The sequence below is a fragment of the Amblyraja radiata genome, chromosome 7 (assembly GCF_010909765.2).
Source record: "Amblyraja radiata isolate CabotCenter1 chromosome 7, sAmbRad1.1.pri, whole genome shotgun sequence".
Lineage (NCBI taxonomy): Eukaryota > Metazoa > Chordata > Chondrichthyes > Rajiformes > Rajidae > Amblyraja > Amblyraja radiata.
In genome coordinates this window covers 38,923,517-38,942,054 of record NC_045962.1, presented here as the reverse complement: position 1 = coordinate 38,942,054, position 18,538 = coordinate 38,923,517, and the positions used below count along the sequence as shown (strand labels likewise).

General features: G+C 43.2%; 1 protein-coding gene across 5 annotated transcripts in view; it reads right to left on the bottom strand.

Annotated features, from left to right (window-relative positions):
* The window catches only part of LOC116975316 (islet cell autoantigen 1-like protein), a 66,904-nt gene that overhangs the window by 36,691 nt on the left and 11,675 nt on the right, over positions 1–18,538 (bottom strand). For 3 of the 5 annotated variants that reach the window (XM_033024269.1, XM_033024271.1, XM_033024270.1), the window contains exons 2-6: positions 15,058–15,100; positions 13,817–13,985; positions 10,280–10,352; positions 3,321–3,444; positions 2,402–2,600 (exon numbers count right to left, since the gene is read on the bottom strand). In XM_033024269.1, coding sequence (XP_032880160.1) covers positions 2,402–2,600; positions 3,321–3,444; positions 10,280–10,352; positions 13,817–13,985; positions 15,058–15,074 — 582 coding nt within the window. In that variant the 5' untranslated portion in view covers positions 15,075–15,100. Of the gene's footprint in view, positions 1–2,401; positions 2,601–3,320; positions 3,445–10,279; positions 10,353–13,816; positions 14,024–15,057; positions 15,101–18,538 lie in introns of those variants that run through there. The other 2 variants (XM_033024272.1, XM_033024267.1) reach the window with 2 other exon arrangements.

The window sequence follows — 18,538 nt, the reverse complement described above, 5'->3', positions numbered from 1 at the left end:
AAGATTTTGTGCAGGACGAAGTCCACACACCTCCACACCATTCCATACGCCCATCCCCGCGCTACCCACACGCTAGCAGGTCGCGTAAATGGCGCGCGAAAGACAGCCAAGTGGGACAGGCCCTTAAGCCTAATGTTTGGCTGATGTCTCTAACAGTTTTATTCTTGTTTCTCCCGATCTGGGAGTAGGAGTGGGGGCGGATCCGGATCTTATTCTTGTATCTATATAGTTATAAAGGTCTTCCGGTTTGCGTTGTTTTTAAATTTGCGCAAAAATGGTACTCGTTAGCGCTACAATTTTTCGCCACCTTACTCGCCATTCTCCTGCACTGCAAGTGCAACAAGTTTTGTTCCAATCGGTGGAATAGTACAAAAGTTATGAAGGTTTATAAATCATAAAAACCACCCCTTTCTGCACCCGCTGTCAATCACCGGCGGCGATGAGAATAAAGCTGAAGGAGCGGAGTGAGCAGAGTGTGTTGAGCGAGTGCGGGGAGTGAGCAGCGTGCGGGGTGTGAGCAGCATGCGGGGAGAGAGCAGCGTGAGGGGAGAGAGCAGCGTGAGGGGAGAGAGAGCAGCGTGCGGGGAGAGAGAGCAGCGTGAGGAGAGAGCAGCGTGCGGGGAGAGAGAGCAGCGTGCGGGGAGAGAGAGCAGCGTGCGGGGAGAGAGAGCAGCGGCGGGGAGAGAGCAGCGGTGATGCAGAGAGCAGCGTGCGGGGAGGAGAGAGCGCGTGTTGGGGGGAGAGAGCAGCGTGCGGGGAGAGAGCAGCGTGCGGGGAGAGGGCAGCCGTGCGGGGAGAGAAGCAGCGTGAGGGGAGAGAGAGCAGCGTGCGGGGAGAGAGCAGCTGTGTCGGGGATAGAGAGCAGCATGCGGGGAGAGAAGCAGCGTGAGGGGAGAGAGAGCAGCGTGAGGGGAGAGAGAGCAGCGTGAGGGGAGAGAGAGCAGCGTGCGGGGAGAGAGAGCAGCGTGAGGGGAGAGAGCAGCGTGCGGGGAGAGAGAGCAGCGTGCGGGGAGAGAGCAGCGTGCGGGGAGAGAGAGCAGCGTGCGGGGAGAGAGCAGCGTGCGGGGAGAGAGAGCAGCGTGCGGGGAGAGAGAGCAGCGTGCGGGGAGAGAGCAGCGTGCGGGGAGAGAGAGCAGCGTGCGGGGAGAGAGCAGCGTGCGGGGAGAGAGCAGCGTGCGGGGAGAGAGAGCAGCGTGCGGGGAGAGAGCAGCGTGCGGGGAGAGAGAGCAGCGTGCGGGGAGAGAGCAGCGTGCGGGGAGAGAGAGCAGCGTGCGGGGAGAGAGCAGCATGAGGGGGTGAGCAGAGTGCCCCCACCCACCCCCCTCCCAGACCCACCCCCACACACACCACCCCCACACACACCACCCCCACACACTCCTACCCCCACACAACCCTCCCCCCACACCCCTCCTCCCCCTCACCCCCACATCCCACCCTCCCCCACACACCCCTCCCTCACACCCCGCTTCTCCCCCACACCCCCTTTCGATGCTGTTTAACTCATCCTTAAAAATGTCAAACTGAATATGCAGATACAGTCTGATCTGAAAGACAGCACTTCTAACTTTACAGCAATATTTCAGCCGGTAACAGAGGGGATTATATCAGTGGGCTCAAAGTCAAAATTTTTAGCAGTGAACTATGCAGACACCTCAGTTTGATGATACTGCAGTGGCAGGAGGTACAGAAAGGTATTACTCCCCCACACCAGTCAGCTGCGCCTGCGCAGTAATACCTGCATGTTCTACGTCACAATGGGAACCCAATAGACGGGAATGGCTGCACCATCAGAGAGCCGCTAAGTGGATGGGGGGGGGGGGTTGAGGGGGGATGGAGTGAGTGCGTGGGGGGGGGGGGGAGAGGGCAAGAGGCGGATTGAGGGGGTGAGGGGATGAGGGAGGATTAGGGGCGTCACAAAGGGAACCCGTCAGCCACGCCTGTGCAGTTAAGGGCTATGGGTGAGTGGTGGAATAATGCAATGGCGGAATGGGTTGCGTTGGGGGAACGGGTGAGTGGTGGAATATTGCGTTGGGGAATGGGTTGCGTTGGGGGACCAGGCCTCCCGTGTGACTTAGTCTAGTGTTTTATTATTCATGTTTAATGTTTTATGTGTCATTCCCAACTGTCACTGTATGTCATGTTGTCACTTGCTGTCGGAGCACCAAGGCAAATTCCTTGTATGTGAATACTTGGCCAATAAACTTATTCTTAGTCTTCTTATTATCTGCAGTTCTTTGTTTCAACTACATATAATGATAATACCTTACTCAGTTACAGTGGACAATCGTCCACTCAGCCTCCTATGGTCTGCTATAACAAGGTCTTACTGTACTCAATAGTATAAATCAAGAAAACTGGAGCCAGTTTCACCATGGGGAGAATACCTATGCAACACACATACCTTCCTGAATTTTTCCAACTGTTTGTAGGTGTCAGGGTCTAATTCCTGAGAGACATCCTTCATCCAGAGCAGTGCTCCCCGATACTCGGTTCGAGACTGTTCCATCCGATTTACAGTGAGCAGTGTGTCGGAGACCGCCTGGCGACGGAACGTTTCCACCTCCTGTCCCAGGCGGTATAGTGGAACACGCAAAGCTAATCTAGAATGGAAGGAAGAAGGTGAGCTGTACAACTCTGGGTGTTAATCCCAGGATAGCTACAGAAAACAGGATGATTTAAAATGAAAACACAAAAAAACACAGATGCTGGAGCCTTGAACAAAATACAAACTGCTGGTGGAACTCAGCAAATCACTCAGCATCTGTGAAGGAAATGGACAGACAATGTTTCAGGTCGAGAACAGGCATGGAAGCCTAAAAATTCCTCTAATTGTAGAATTTTTAAATATTAGAGATTTACCTGCACTTAGTTCAATGTATCTTTATTTTATTGAAGTCCCTATTATCCAACTAGCAAACATTTGCAGCACCAATATTTGATTTAGTGCTTCCAGTGCTTAGGTTTCAGGCTCCCGTTAGAATAGCTATGATTTTCCTGAGTGACTTTGAAAACAAATGTTTACTCAAAACCAAAATCCCGAATTATCTAGTCCCCAGCAATGTCTGTATGGTTTGGCATTGCTTCAGATAGTCCTGAACCCATAGCAATATCAAGCGAGGTAGGTGCTTCAACTGAATCACACATCGTACATCCCACCTACTCACACATCCAGTCTGAAAACTAAGCAAGTTGAGGAAATGAACATTCAATTTTTTTTTAAATTTTCCTTACCAGACATATACAAGAAAAAGGTAGGCATCAAATGAGGCACAAAAGCAGACGAGTAGGGGAGCCAGCTTGGCCCCAAACTGAGAAAGTACCTTTGTTTTGCAGAACCACACAAGGCTTTGCTGGTAGCATTCATCATCTTCCCCGCTGGCGTTTTATCCTGCTCACTGTGTCCCTTCAAGAACATGCCCAATTCATTCTCTTCCTGGGATAGACCTGCAATGTCAAATGAGACAGCCACAAAATGACCGTAAATTAATCAACCAACCAGGTATAGATTAGCAGTGTTGCCCAATGATATTGTGGGTCCACAAATCTTATATTTGGTTGCAGCACCTCAACCCAAGGGGGCAGTCCCAAACATAGGTGCATATCTCTGAATCAGATCTCAGCACAGTTCAAGTGTGTTCATAGGAAAGTAGAAATGAAAGTAGACCATTTAAACCCACATTAAATCACGATCACAAAAGTTCAAGTGAAATACATTATCAGCTGAAGAAAATAATTAATTCTTACACTGTTAGCCACTTGCATTTGGAAAACAAAGCAGAGATATGAAGGAACACCAAGCTAAATTAGAATATTGGCAGATGGGTGAAGGGTGCAGCAGGCTCCAAGTGGTTTCTCAAAGAGCTAAGTTCAAGGATGGCAGATTACAGCATTGGGAGTAAATTTCAACTATTTCAGGCAACAATACTTCTTCTGCTTGTATCAGATCTGGCCATTTCTACTGTAAGATTATCCACCCTTAGTAATCAAGAGCCTATCATTCTATGCTTTAAAAATACCAAATGATTTGGCCTCCAACACCATCTGTAGAAATGAAATGCACAGGTTCATCACAGTCTAGCTAAAGAAATTCCTCCTCATCTCCTTTCTAAAGGCATGTCCTTTAATCTGAGGCTGTGGCCTCTGGTCCTAGATATCCTCTCCACACCCTCTCTATCTAGGCCTTTCATTGTTCGGAAAGTTTCAATGAGATCTCACTCATCCTAAATTCCAGTGACTACAGGCCCAGAGCCATCAAGCGCTCATCATACATTAACCCAATCAACGTAGGATCATTCATGTAAACCTCCTTTGGACCCTTCCAACACCAGGACATACCTCCTCAGATATGGGGCCCAAAACTGCTCACTTTATTCCAAATGTGGTCTGACCAGCACATTATAATGTCTCAGCATTACATCCTTATTTTTATATTCTAGTCTCTTGAAATTAATGCTAACAATGCATTTCTCTTCCTTACTACCAACTCAACCTGCAAATTAATCTTTTCGTAATCCTGTATCAGCATTCCCAAGTCCCTTTGCACTTCCAATTTCTGAATCCTTTTCCCATTTAGAAAATAGTCTATGCCTTTATACCTTCTATTAAAGTGTATTACCGTACACTTAGCCACGCTGTATTCCATTTGCCACTTATTTGCCCACTCTCCTAACCTGTCCAAGTCCTTCTGCAGACTTCCTGCTTCCTCAACACTCCCTTCTCCTCCACCTATCTTCGTATCACCTGTAAACATGGCCACAAAGCCATCAAAATCTAAATCATTAACACACACCGTGAAAAGTAACGGATCCAACATCGCCCCTGCGGAACACCACTAGTCACCGGCACCAACGAGAAAAGGCCCCCTTTATTCCCATTCTTTGCCTTCTGCCAGTCAGACAATCGTCTCTCCATACTAATACTTTGACTCTAATGTGGCACCTTATCAAAGGCTCTTTGAATATCCAACTAAACACCATCCATTGACTCACGTTTGCCTATCTTAAAAGTAACATTAGCAAATTTGCAGATGACACAGAGCTGGGTGGCAGTGTGAACAGCGAGGAGGATGCTATGAGGATGCAGGGTGACTTGGACAGGCTGGGTGAGTGGGCAGATGCATGGCAGATGCAGTTTAATGTGGATAAATGTGAGGTTATCCATTTTGGTGGCTAAAACAGGAAGGCAGTTTATTATCTGAATGGTGTCAAGTTGGGGAAAAGGGGAAGCACAACGAGATCTGGGGGTCCTTGTTCATCAGTCACTGAAAGTAAGCATGCAGGTGCAGCAGGCAGCGAAGAAAGCGAATGGCATGTTGGCCTTCATAACAAGAGGAGTTGAGTATAGGAGCAAAGAGATCCTTCTGCAGTTGTAAAGGGCCGTTGTGAGACCACACCTGGAGTATTGTGTGCAGTTTTGGTCTCCAAATTTGCGGAAAAACATTCTTGCTATTGAGGGAGTGCAGCCTAGGTTCACAAGATTAATTCCAGGGATGGCAGGACTGTCATATGTTGATAGAATGAAGCGGCTGGGCTTGTATACTCTGGAATTTAGAAGGATGAGAGGGGATCCTATTGAAACATATAAGATTATTAAGGGTTTGGACATGCTAGATGCAGGAAACATGTTCCTGATGTTGGGGGAGTCCAGAAACAGTGGGGCCACAGTTTAAGAATAAGGGGTAAGCCATTTAGAATGGAGATGTGGAAAAACTTTTTCACACAGAGGGTCGTGAATCTGTGGAATTCTCTGCCTCAGAAGGCAGTGGAGGCCAATTCTCTGGATGCTTTCAAGAGAGAGTTAGATAGAGCTCTTAAAGATAGCAGGGTCAAGGGATATGGGGTGAAGGCAGGAACGGGGTACTGATTGTGGATGATCACCCATGATCACAGTGAATGGCGGTGCTGGCTCGAAGGGCCGAATGGCCTACTCCTGCACCTATTGTCTACTGTTTGTTACTTCCTCAAAGAGTTCCAACAGATTTGTCAGGCAAGATCTCCCCTTAACAAAATCATGCTGCCTACCTATTTTATCACGTACTTCCAAGTACCCCAAAACTTCACCCTTAATAATGGACTGTAAAATCTTACCAACTACTGAAGTCAAGCTAACCAGCCTATAATGTCCTTTATTTTGCCTCGCTCTCTTAAACCGTAGAGATACATTTGTGATTTTCCAGACCTTTGGAACCATATCTGACTCTAGTGATTCTTCAAAGATCACTACTAATGTCTCCACAAACTCTGCAGCTACCTCTTTCAGATCCATCGGGTGTAGTCCATCTGGTCCAAGTGACTTATCTACCTTCAAACCTTTCAGCTTCCCAAGCGCCTTCTACTTAATAATAGCAACTTCACTCACTTCTGCTCCTTGACTCTCTTGAATTTTAGGCATGTTACTGCTCTTCCACTGTAAATGATGCAAAAAACTGATTGTCCGTCTTTTTTGATCCCCATTACTGCCACCCCAGCGTTATTTTCCAGCGGTTCTATGTGCACTCTAGCCTCTCCATTACTCTTTAAATATTTGAAAATATATATCAGCCACTGTTGACTTATTCTCCCCTTAGTATGCCTCTTCTTCTTTGGAATGTAAAGATCCTGCGTCTTCTGAATTTATCCCAGAAACCTCTGCCTTTGCGGCTCCAACGTCATTCCGGCCAGGGTCCCCTTCTAATCAACTGCTGCTGAAGGCTGTTGAAGGGAGTGATAATAAATGAGAAATGCCAAAGCCACAACAAGCATGGAGTTTGGCTTTACATCTTAGGATAATCAAATAGTTTTGACAGATGATAGCAGGGCACAATAGTGCTTTATATGGTGTGATCAGTTCCAACTAAGTAGCCTAACCATTTGTCCATAATCTTCATGTCAGCAACTTTAGGAAATACGGAGACGATAGGCACATCAGAACGAACAATCAGCGTGAGGACAAATGATTTTAAAGTGAGTTTAGACACTGGTGAAGGGAACAATATGGATGAGTAGAAATGTTGTGAAAAATACAGGATTAAAGCTGAACAGTTAAGCTGTGCGACATTTTTTTAGATCTTTGAAACTTAAAGGATACAAGACGTTGCTGGAAACGTGGAGATTCTTGTGTCATTGCCTCTGTGTAATCTACTATTTTTACCTTCTTGTACTTCAGTATGATTGTGCTTATGTACAGTAAGATTGTACTGAACTGTATTTCACTATAGCTAGGTACATGTGACGATAAACCACTGACCCATTGGGATAGGGAGGAGAAGATGTGGCTAGTGGTGGGATCACATTGCTAACGGAAACCACAAAGAATTATGTATGGATGGATAGGCTTGTGCGGTAAAAAGTGAGGACTTGGGGAAACTCAAATCCATTTCAAGTATAGTCTATAGTAAACTGTCCTCTATCACTCATGGCACAGTCAGGAGATTCAGTAACAGTTTCTATCTATTAGATGGCTCCATCCACAACTGAATCTCTGTTGAGATTGAGAATAAACAAACCAAACCAAAACCAATATCACGAGGGGAGTCTTACACCTCTCACAGACATTCACTTGGTCTCACGATCCCTCTACCTCGTCTGCAACTTGAAACTGTGTTTTTCTCTTTCCCATTTCTGATGAAGTCTTCAAGCTGAAATGTTAACTCTGTTCCTTTTTCTACAGATGCTGCCTGACCTGCTGAGCGTTTCCAGTATCATCAGCTTATATTTAAGATTCCCAGGATCTGCAGGTTTATTTTTGATTTTCAATTAAAGCTCCATTTGCTGTGTGCAAAGAATGAGGCTTGGGTCCAGACCGAGAATATTATGTGGATATTATCCCCTTCTCGGTTACCTTTGGATCTTCAAGTTAAATTACTAACCCGGTCTTAATTAACGAGAACTCCTGCATGTACCAAGCACACGTTCAGACTACAGAACCTCAATTCAATTAACATCCTTCAGCTGCAAGCAGAAGACTGAGTTTGACTCACAGACCCAGAAAATGGCACTGAACATTGCCATCACAACAGCTGACCCGCTAAGTTATTCCGGCTGAAGATCGACACAAAAAGCTGGAGTAACTCAGTGGGACAGGTAGCTTTTGTGTCTACTAGTTTATTATCCTAGTTTCATGGAGTCTGCTTGACTGAACTCAGTTTAGATATGGTTGTATTTCATTTGGATTTTTGTAATTAATCCATGCTGCCATGCCTTTTGTTCTTACAGAGGAAAAGACTCTCACAGACCAGCACAACATACATTGGCATAACACATGCAAACAGCATCACCTACAGGCATAAATAGTCTCAACACTTCAAAAGCAAAATCAAGCCCAGCGTTCTTTGTTTTAATTACCATGCTAATAGAGTCATTGAGTGATACAGTGTGGAAACAGGCCCTTCGGCCCAACTTGTCCACACCGGCCAACAATGTCCCAGTTACCCTAGTCCAACTTGCCTGCGCTTGGTCCATATCCTCCAAACCTGTCCTATCCATGTACCTGCCTAACTGTTTCTTAAACAATGGGATAGTCCCAGCCTCAACTACCTCCTCTGACAGTTTGTTCCATACACCCACCACCCTTTGTGTGAAAAAGTTACCCCTCGGATTCCTATTAAATCTTTTCCCCTTCACCTTGAACCTATGCCCTCGGGTCCTCGATTCCCCTACTCTGGGCAAGAGACTCTGTGCATCAACCCAATCTATTCCTCTCATGATTTTGTACACCTCTATAAGATCTCCCCTCATCCTCCTGCGCTCCATGGAATGGAGACCCAGCTTACTCAACCTCTACCTATAGCTCACACCCTCTAGTCCTGGCAACATCCTCGTAAATCTTTTCTGAAACCTTTCAAGCTTGACAATATCTTTCATATAACATGGTGCCCAGAACTGAACACAATATTCAGAATGTGGTCTCACGAACTGTAAAACATGACCTCCCAACTTCTATACTCAATACTGACTGATGTAGGCCAAAGTGCCAAAAGCCTTTTTGACTACACCACTCTTTCCAGCAGGTATTCTAGGTACTCACAATGTCCCGGGTAAAATAGGTCCCCCTTGGCTCTCTTTAAATCACTTACCCCTTATCACAAATCTGTGCTCTCTAGTTTCATCTACCATTGACATGGGGAAAAGCTTCCTATAACCTATACTATCTATAGCTCTCAGAATTTTTTATACCTCAGTCAGTCCTCTTTTTATTTATTTTGCAGTAGGGAGAACAGACCTAGCCTCTTCACATAACTGAAATGTTTAATAGCAGGCAATATCCTGGTGAATCTCCTCTACACTCTCTCCAGCACTATCGCACTTTCCCTATAGTGTGGTGACCAGAACTGCACACAGTCCTCCAGATGAAATCTAACCAATGTTTTATGGTTGGAACATAACCTTCCTGCTCTTGTATTCAATGCTCTGACACATGAATAATAGTGATTTATTACAGGTATGGATAAGTGAGTGGCCAAAATAAAAGCAGCCAAAAATGGAACAGTTGGCATGTAATGAGGGGATTATCCTGAGAGAAAAGACTGAGCAAAATTAAGTCAAATTCCTTGGATTTTGGAATATTGGCAATGATCTAATTGAAACACTATGCTCTAAATAGACTGGACAGAGTGAGGAATGCCCAGGACAAGTTGGCCAGACTGAGATAAGGATTAATTTCTTCCCTCGCAGGGTTATGACACTTTGGAATTTTCATCCCCGATGGACCATGAATGCTGTACATTCAAGGCTGAATTACATAGATCTGTGTTATATAGTTCCAATAAAGATTCTTCAATATGAAACATTAATTTTGTTTCTTTTTCCTTAAGTAGATACTTGGACTAAAGGTGATTCAAGGAGTCTAGGCTTAAACAGGCAGTGGTGTTGAAAGCAAAGGACAGATCACCCAAGCTTTTATATTATGTCAAAGCAAGTTCAAGAGGTCTGAAGAAGGGTTTCGGCCTGAAATGTTGCCCATTTCCTTCGCTCCATAGATGCTGCCTCACCCGCTGAGTTTCTCCAGCATTTCTGTCTACCTTCAAGAGGTCATATGGCTTGTTTATGTTCTCAAGAGTACCAGATGGGCCTGTCCTAATTGAGACCAACCAATACAGTGGAACAAAAAAATTGAAACCCAAACATGTGGTCACCATGGTTCCGCATGATTCTGGACTTCCCAACTCATTTGGCACAATGTAGTGCAAATTTGTCTTCTTTTTTGACTACCTTGCAATTATCTGTTTGCCAATAAGTATACATCTGACCAATTCTTGCAACCAGTTGTGAACCCTATGGGAGGGAAAGGTGCGCATACTTACAGTTAAGTCTCTGCTGATATTTCTCAATCACTTTCAGAAGTTCCATGCAGGATGTCTGTATTGTACGATAAATCTGAAATAATTATATTGGAATTGAGAAATCAATACATAAGGGAAGCCAGGTCAGCAATAGCTGGCAACCTTTTTGAATCCAACCTATCCACTAAAATTCTATGTTAACCAATTATAACTGACTTGTAAACCTAAACTGATGTAGTCAGTACAAGCCTGCAACACAGTTGATCATTAATTGGCAATCTCCTTCACAGATCACAAGGAGAGATTTTGTAGAAATTGTTTAGAATCCACTGCAGTGTACGAGTCCACCCTCTGATTGAACATTTAACTTCACAAACAACAAAGTCATCTGGACCTTCTCTTTAAAACAATTCAGAAATCTAACAATTGCACATTAAAGTACAAATATGGCTCCATGCCACCAGAAAGACATGCTTCAGCTCCTTCAAGAAATACTTCTAATGGTAAAACGTGGTTGTAAAGTCCCTGACATTCATAAATCTTCCAGTATGTGAATTTGCTAAATCTGGGAACTTAACAAGCTACAGAAGTCATATAATTATTTGTTTGCTGCTAATTAGGGCAAGGGCTATTCTCTGTGGGATAATGTTGAGTACTTCAGTACTTCAACCCACAGAAGTTGGCTTCATTCAGCAATCAATCCGTCATATTCCAGAACCATGAAATCTTCAGTGCAAATGGTCTAAAACAATAAATCAATGAGTCCTGACAACACAGCAAGCCGTCATTACACTAATAACTCCAAATGGGGTTCATACTTGAATGTGAAGAGAATGATTCTTCTTGTGGGAGAATGTAAATATGGGGTTACTGCTTAAAATGTTATTTTTAGAGCAACAACAAGAGTTCACATTTTTTTCTGAGTTATCATGAGTATTTGGAACTCTTTTTCTCAAAGTGCAGAAGAATTAGAAGCTTTGAAATATTCTTAATATAGAGATGTATAAATGTCTGATGATCAAACGTAAAGGATTTGGGAATACGGAATAAAGTTACAGAGATTGCCTGGGATTTTATTAAAATAGCAGTGCAAGCTATTTTGATGTTCCATCACCTTTCGTGGATTCTGAATGAGGAGACACAGGAAAACTCAGAAAAGTAATAGCAATATGTACAATAGAGGTATGTTAACACAAGTTTAACAGAAAACAAACCAGAAACCCAAAAATAAAAACTCTACTGTTCTTATTTCTGACAGCACAATCAAAGATTGGAGTGATTTTAGCCCTGGAGCTTATTTAAGGGGTTGGACAGGCTAGATGCAGGAAGATTGCTCCCGATGTTGGGGAAGTCCAGGACAAGGGGTCACAGCTTAAGGATAAGGGGGAAATCCTTTAAAACCGAGATGAGAAGAACTTTTTTCACACAGAGAGTGGTGTATCTCTGGAACTCCCTGCCACAGAGGGTAGTCGAGGCCAGTTCATTGGCTATATTTAAGAGGGAGTTAGATGTGGCCCTTGTGGCTAAAGGGATCAGAGGGTATGGAGAGAAGGCAGGTACGGGATACTGAGTTGGATGATCAGCCATGATCATATTGAATGGCGGTGCAGGCTCGAAGGGCCGAATGGCCTACTCCTGCACCTAATTTCTATGTTTCTATGTTTCTATGTTTATAATTTGGAATAAATTAAAAACAAACACAGAAAGATGGAAGTACTGGGGTTGAAATATTTGGATAATAAATTTACATTAATCTGTAGTGTTAATGAGATCTACTGCAGCAGAAATCTAGTCAGGATTAGGCAGGCTATGCTGGGAAGCAAAAGTAACTGTTCGCAAGTTGGAAGTGCAGCCACAAACTGTTCCCATACAATAGACAATAGGTGCAGGAGTAGGCCTTTTGGCCCTTCGAGCCAGCACCGCCATTCAATGTGATCATGGCTGATCATCCCCAATCAGTACCCCGTTCCTGCCTTCTCCCCATATCCCCTGACTCCGCTATTTTTATGAGCCCTATCTAGCTCTCTCTTGAAAGCATCCAGAGAACCTGCCTCCACCGCCCTCTGAGGCAGAGAATTCCACAGACTCGCCACGCTCTGTGAGAAAAAGTGAGTCTGTGGAATTCTCTGCCTCATCTCCGTTCTAAATGGCTTACTCCTTACTCCTTATTCTTAAATAATGATGATTCCTACAGAGGTGAGTCATCCCACAGCAATAAATAGTCTGGAGAGCTTTTTCAAATTTAAAATTATAAAATTCTTAATAATTAAGCTGGTATTAACAAATTTAGCCCAATTCACCTAATATGATGTTATTTTAAAACATTTTATTGCAGATAAGGTTTTAAATGTTATTGATGATTTTAAAAACGACACTGCTACTGGCACAGATAGTGTCTCACAATAGGATTTGCAAAATAAATATCAACGTGTTAAGTAGAATGGGTTCGTTGTGCCAAAATTCTAGCTAGCGTCAAGAACAGTGGCAAGCAGCCTTCAGCTTCAGGCAAATTCACTCTACTGGTTATTCAAACACATGGCCTGTCATAAGTCAAGCTAATGTAAACTGGTAGCGACATGTGTAAGGCAAAGCCAGTTTGCTACAATATTGCACAAGTAGCTTTGCTTTAACACATGCTGCCATAACACTAATTGGATAAAACATGAAGATCGATGAATTAAGGAATCCTATTTGTATTACACTGGTCTAATTGGTTATAATGAGATTGAGAAAACAACTTAAAAAGTAATTTGGAAACTGACTAGCATGACATAATTTCCCCCAAAGTAATCAGACGCCATTGTCACTTAAAAACAGTGTAGCACGTGGGCTTTTTCCTGCTTGTCAATTTCCAAATAACCTTTAAGATGTCCTCTTTAATTCCCAATCAAAATCTTGTTACAACCAATTAGACTTGTGTATTACAAATAGCATTTCCTAATTAATCGATCATATTAGCATTATGGAAACAAGTGTTAGAGCAGTACTACAATATTAGTGTAAGATGGCTTTGCCCAACACAGATTGCCACCAGTTTACAAACGCACAACTAATGACTTGAGAGACCAGCAGAATGGATTTGCTGGCTGCTGCAGGACTACAGGTGACTGTAACTGCTTTTTTGACACTTATGTAATATTAATCTATTAAACATTGTAACATACAGCTTTTAGTATTGTCAGCTTGTAATAATAAAAATAAACGTAGTTATTAAAAATACCTTTATACTTTTGAAAATCTTGCGGGGGGAAATAACTTTATTATTGCAAGACTGAAATGCCCAGCCCCTAACCTCCATTCTCCTATTGATATTGTTTGCAGACACCACCGCCAACCACCACCATCCCTCTCTCCCTCCCTCACCTCCGCTCCCCACCCCAGCATTTTCTTCATTCAGTACAGGGCAGCATTTTTTTCACCTCTTAATATAGTGTCTACAGTCATTGCTCACACAACACAATCAGGTCAGTGTTACGTCAAAGCTTTGTTGGCATTGACCATCATGCCATCACATTTTAATCAATCCAAGAATGTGGATGATCGGATTTGGACACCTACCTCTAGCTTTGCATCCAAATCTGCATCAGAAGCCACCACATACGCATCTTCTTTCTTTCCCGTTGCTTTGATGAGTGCCTGCTTTGTCTTCCAGTACTTCTTCTGCATCTGGCTCACCACCGACTTGTCAGCCTCATGAACATACCGGTTAAACATCTCACCAGAATATCTGTGACAATAACAACCAGTCATTGTTGTTTCAGTAAATCCTAGGTATTGATTCCCTCACAGACAGATACTATCAAGTGTGGTGTGGAGATTGGTGAATGTCCTGGCTAACAAAGAGATTATGTTTCTAAAGAACCCTTCCTTATGTGAAAATTCATTTAACAGAGGTGCAATAAATCCTTATCTTTCACAAGGGGATATCAGTTGTTGTGGATGGTAAGAGAAGTCAGAAGCTAATCAATCTCCTCCCAGTGACGATTCAATACATCAAAAACACACTGCACTTGTTTTGACAGGCTAGTAAAAACAAAAAACGTGCAATTCATGCATCCAATTGCAATCGTTGCTGATTGGTTCATGTTCATAAGCGGTACGAGCAAAATTAGGCTGTTCGGCCCATCAAATCTACTCTGCCATTCAATCATGGCTGATCTATCTTTCCCTCCAACCGCATTCTCTTGCCTTCTCCCCATAACACCTGACACCCGTACTCAAGAATCTATCTGTCCCTGCCTTTAAAATATCTATTGACGGCCTCCACAGCCTTCTGTGGCAATGAATTCCACAGATTCACCACCCGCTGACTAAAGAAATTCCTGTTTCCATACAGTACCGCTCTATGGTTCAGTAGAGAATGCATTTGTCCATCAGCCTACTGACTGAAATGCAAGGGAAGTGAGGCATTAAGGTGAATTTATCAAGATTGATATTTAGCTTATGGAGCTGACTCAAAGCCGTAAGCAAAGCTCATAGATAGTACAATCATTTTATTCATGAATGAATATTGGCAAGATTCAGGCCCCATTCAATTTTATGGAAGTCTCCCCTATCTCCACTGGGTAGCTGAGAGGAGGCAATAAATGAAAGCCAATCCTATTCAACCATTTTCATGTACCTCTGTGTCTGTGAACTTTAGATGCAGATACTTATAAAAGACGGTAACTAAATCTGCCCTTGCAACCTAATCTCAAATTGGAATGCAGCACTGTGAAGGCCAGGTAACAAATTTGCATACATGTGCCATACTGAAATGTCATCCGGTGTTACCTCCTGTTGCAATAATGGAAACTTACGCTGGATGACGATCCATTACTTGGTGTTTCTGTTGTGAGGAACCTAAACATAGAATCAATACCAGCTGTAAGTTTCAGGATTTTCAATTTTAGAACAGTTAATAAGGTTTATTTATCCGGACCCTTTCATATATCATATTCTATTGAAAACAAGCTGAATGAACTTAAAGCTAGACCCACCTACCTTAGGGAGCTGAGAGACTGCTGTGGCATGGCTCACCCCTGCTTCACCTGCCTGTACCATACAATGCGAAGGCTTCTCACTTCACCTGATAAACCGTGTAGCATCCACACGCAAAGTTTGGGGCAAAAGAATCTGCTTCTTAATCAACTCCTCGTGGTACTAAGAAGTGGCGGTCCTGGCAAGCCCCTACTCCCCAGACCTGGAATATCTAACGGTGAGGTGCTGCCCCATTTGGCTATCCTGACAGTATCCCATGCTGATGCTCATGCACTCGTTGAAATGCACACTACTACCAATACCCTTGAAATTATGTAGCCAGTGGACTTATTCATAATAGCTAAGGACTTTAATCAGGCCAACCTTAAGAATGTGAAACCCAAAATATTAACGTCCCATGTCCCACCAGAGGCCCAAACACCTTTGGCCATTGCTACCCAGCTATCAAAGACACCTACCCACTCCATCCCCTGACTGCACGTAGGAAAATCTGATCAACAGCCTATGCTTCTTCTCCCTACTTACAAGCAGAAACTGAAGTAGGAGGATCCAGTACAGAAAGTCATACAGTGCAAACCTGAGGAAACGGATGAGATACTTTGCTACCGTCTCAAGACAGGGCCTTTTTTGTGATGTTGCACGCCAGTACAACGTACCAGCATCTCTAAAAGATCATTAGTTTGTCTTCTGACTAAGCGACATACGGTATATGTTTATTAAGGCAGATACCGGCACTTTTTGTCTAATTTGTGCTAAATAAGTTGCTCAACCAGAGTGGTGGGAAGGATGTTAATTTGGTTTCAATGTTAATTATTTGGGAAGGGGTCAACCAGATAGTTGACATGAAAAGCATCAGTTGGTGAGGTACCAGAGAGCTACAGGAGGAGCCTGTGGAAACGTGTCTAACACTAGTCAATGCTAAAGAAAAGGCAGCATCTCTAGAGAACATGGATAGGTGACACTTCAGGTCAGGACCCTCTGCAGGCCGATTGGGGGGGAAGCTGGAAGAAAAGGGGATAAATGTTCCTTTGTGTCTTCCCATTACTATACTGACCTTTCTGGCCTGGGTCTCCTCCAAAGATAGTCAACGTTTAAAATCAAGACCATGCATCAGGACTGAAAGTGTTGAGTATGACCAGTATAAAATGGTGAAAGGCAAGGTGGGGTGAAGCAGACGAGCAGGCATCAAGTGGAAACCAGGTGAGGAGGGAGATATTGGGCAGATGGAGCCGAATGGGGAATGGGGAGGGCTTCATTTGGGAGACAGTGATTGGTAGTGATAGGTTGAGACAAATAAGAAGAGAAAAGGGAGAGGGGGCAGGTAGAGACAGAGGCTGGAAGCTGATGACTGGAGACACAAGAGGCAGCAGATGCCGGATAATGATATGTAAAGAAGACCTGCTAGCTAAACGGAACTAGTGTCAGGAGGGATGATGAGCAGATTAAACTAGGTAGCGGAAGGGAGAACATGGGTCAGAGGAAAGAGAAAAGAGTACAAGGAGTGCAGGTTAACTGAGATTGGAAAATTCACTGTTCATACCAGTGGGTTCTAGACTATCTAGGCACGATACAGGATGTTGTTCTTCTAGTTTGCATTTGACCTCACCTTTGCACTAAAGAAGGCCTACCACAGGCAGGTCAGAGCTTGGAATGGGAAAAATAACTTGTGCCTACCTCCCCCTCACCACCATCCAGTGGACTAAACAGCCTTCAATTCAGGCAAAGGATCACATTTACCTCCTAAACCTCATCTATTACCTTTGTTTCTCTCAATGTGGCCTCCCCGAATCAGCAAGACCAAAGGTAGACTAAGCGACTATATTGGGGAACACCTGCACTCTGCAATTGCCATTCTCTCTAGATTGCAACCATTTCAATCCTCCTTCCTGATCTCAAGCTACCACATGCACCACATCACCTCTATCTTTACTATTTATTGAAGAATTCAATGACACTTACTGAGTACGAACTTGCTTTAGCTGACTACATCTTAGTGTCTAAGTGAATGGATAAATAGTTTTCCTTTTGAACAAACTGTTTTTGTTTAAGGATATGAGCCCCACCTAAACATTTTTTTGAATGTTGACAGACCTGCTAGAAGACTGTTTTTCTCGACATACCAGATTATATTTAAATTGCTTGAAACAGCTGATAGTACTCATAAAAACTATTAATTTATAAGTTATTTAAATTCAAAGCTATTCACGTCATCATCCAATTCCAAAATGACTGACCACAGAAAGTCACAGATCTCAAAAGTAATAGAAACAAAGATGTTTGGTAAAGATGAAAACTTTGATTAACCCCCAAGCATATCTTGATACCAATGTGGGGACATACCTGCTCCTTGCCCTTGTACCCCAGTTATACACCAACACATCTGTCCCTACCAGTACGATAAAGACAGTATTATATAAAAGACAAACCTACCCCCACAATTACTGCACCCGTGTTATATAAATAACAGATCTTTCCCCACCAGTTCTGCACCCCAAGGTTATATAAATACCTACCATACAGCATCCAAGTGTTATAAAAATGACAAACCTGTCCCCACCAGCACTGTACCCTAGTATTGTACACTTAACAAACTCGTCCCCATCAATACTATAACACAATTATATGAATTGCAAGCATGTCCACACCAAGACGGTATCAGTGTCATATAAACGATAATCATGTTCCTACCAGTACTGCAACAGTGTTATATAAATGACAAACATGTCTCCACCAGTAATGTATCCTGGTGTTATATTACATACTGGTATATTAAGGGTGACTCAGAAGAGAGTAGGTCGCATTAAAGATCACCATTTTAATTGGGGAGATGATCATGGAAGCTAAGGAATGAAGGCATTGGAGTTGCGACGTCAGATATCATATACTAATTATTTTGAGGAGGTATTGACAGTTTTAATACCCCAGAATGTAGAAGCAAAAACAGGCGTTTAGAAATGTTTGCAAAATAATTAAAAAGAAATAACTGAAATATCACATTTACATAAGTATTCAGACCCTTTGCTATGACACTCAAAATTGAGCTTAGGTTCATCCTGTTTCCATTGATTATCCTTGAGATGTTTCTACAACTTGATTGGAGTCCAACCAAGAATAGGGTGGTAACGACTGGAGAGAGAGGAAGAAGCTGCTAACCCTCCATAGAGCTGAGTTCACAACCATAAAATGTTTAAGCATCATCCCCCTATTCTGTAGTTATGTCCTATTGTTCATGAATCTCCCAGTGAAAACATCCCAATATCCCTGTCAAACACTCTTGGGATTTTGTATATTTAACTAAGA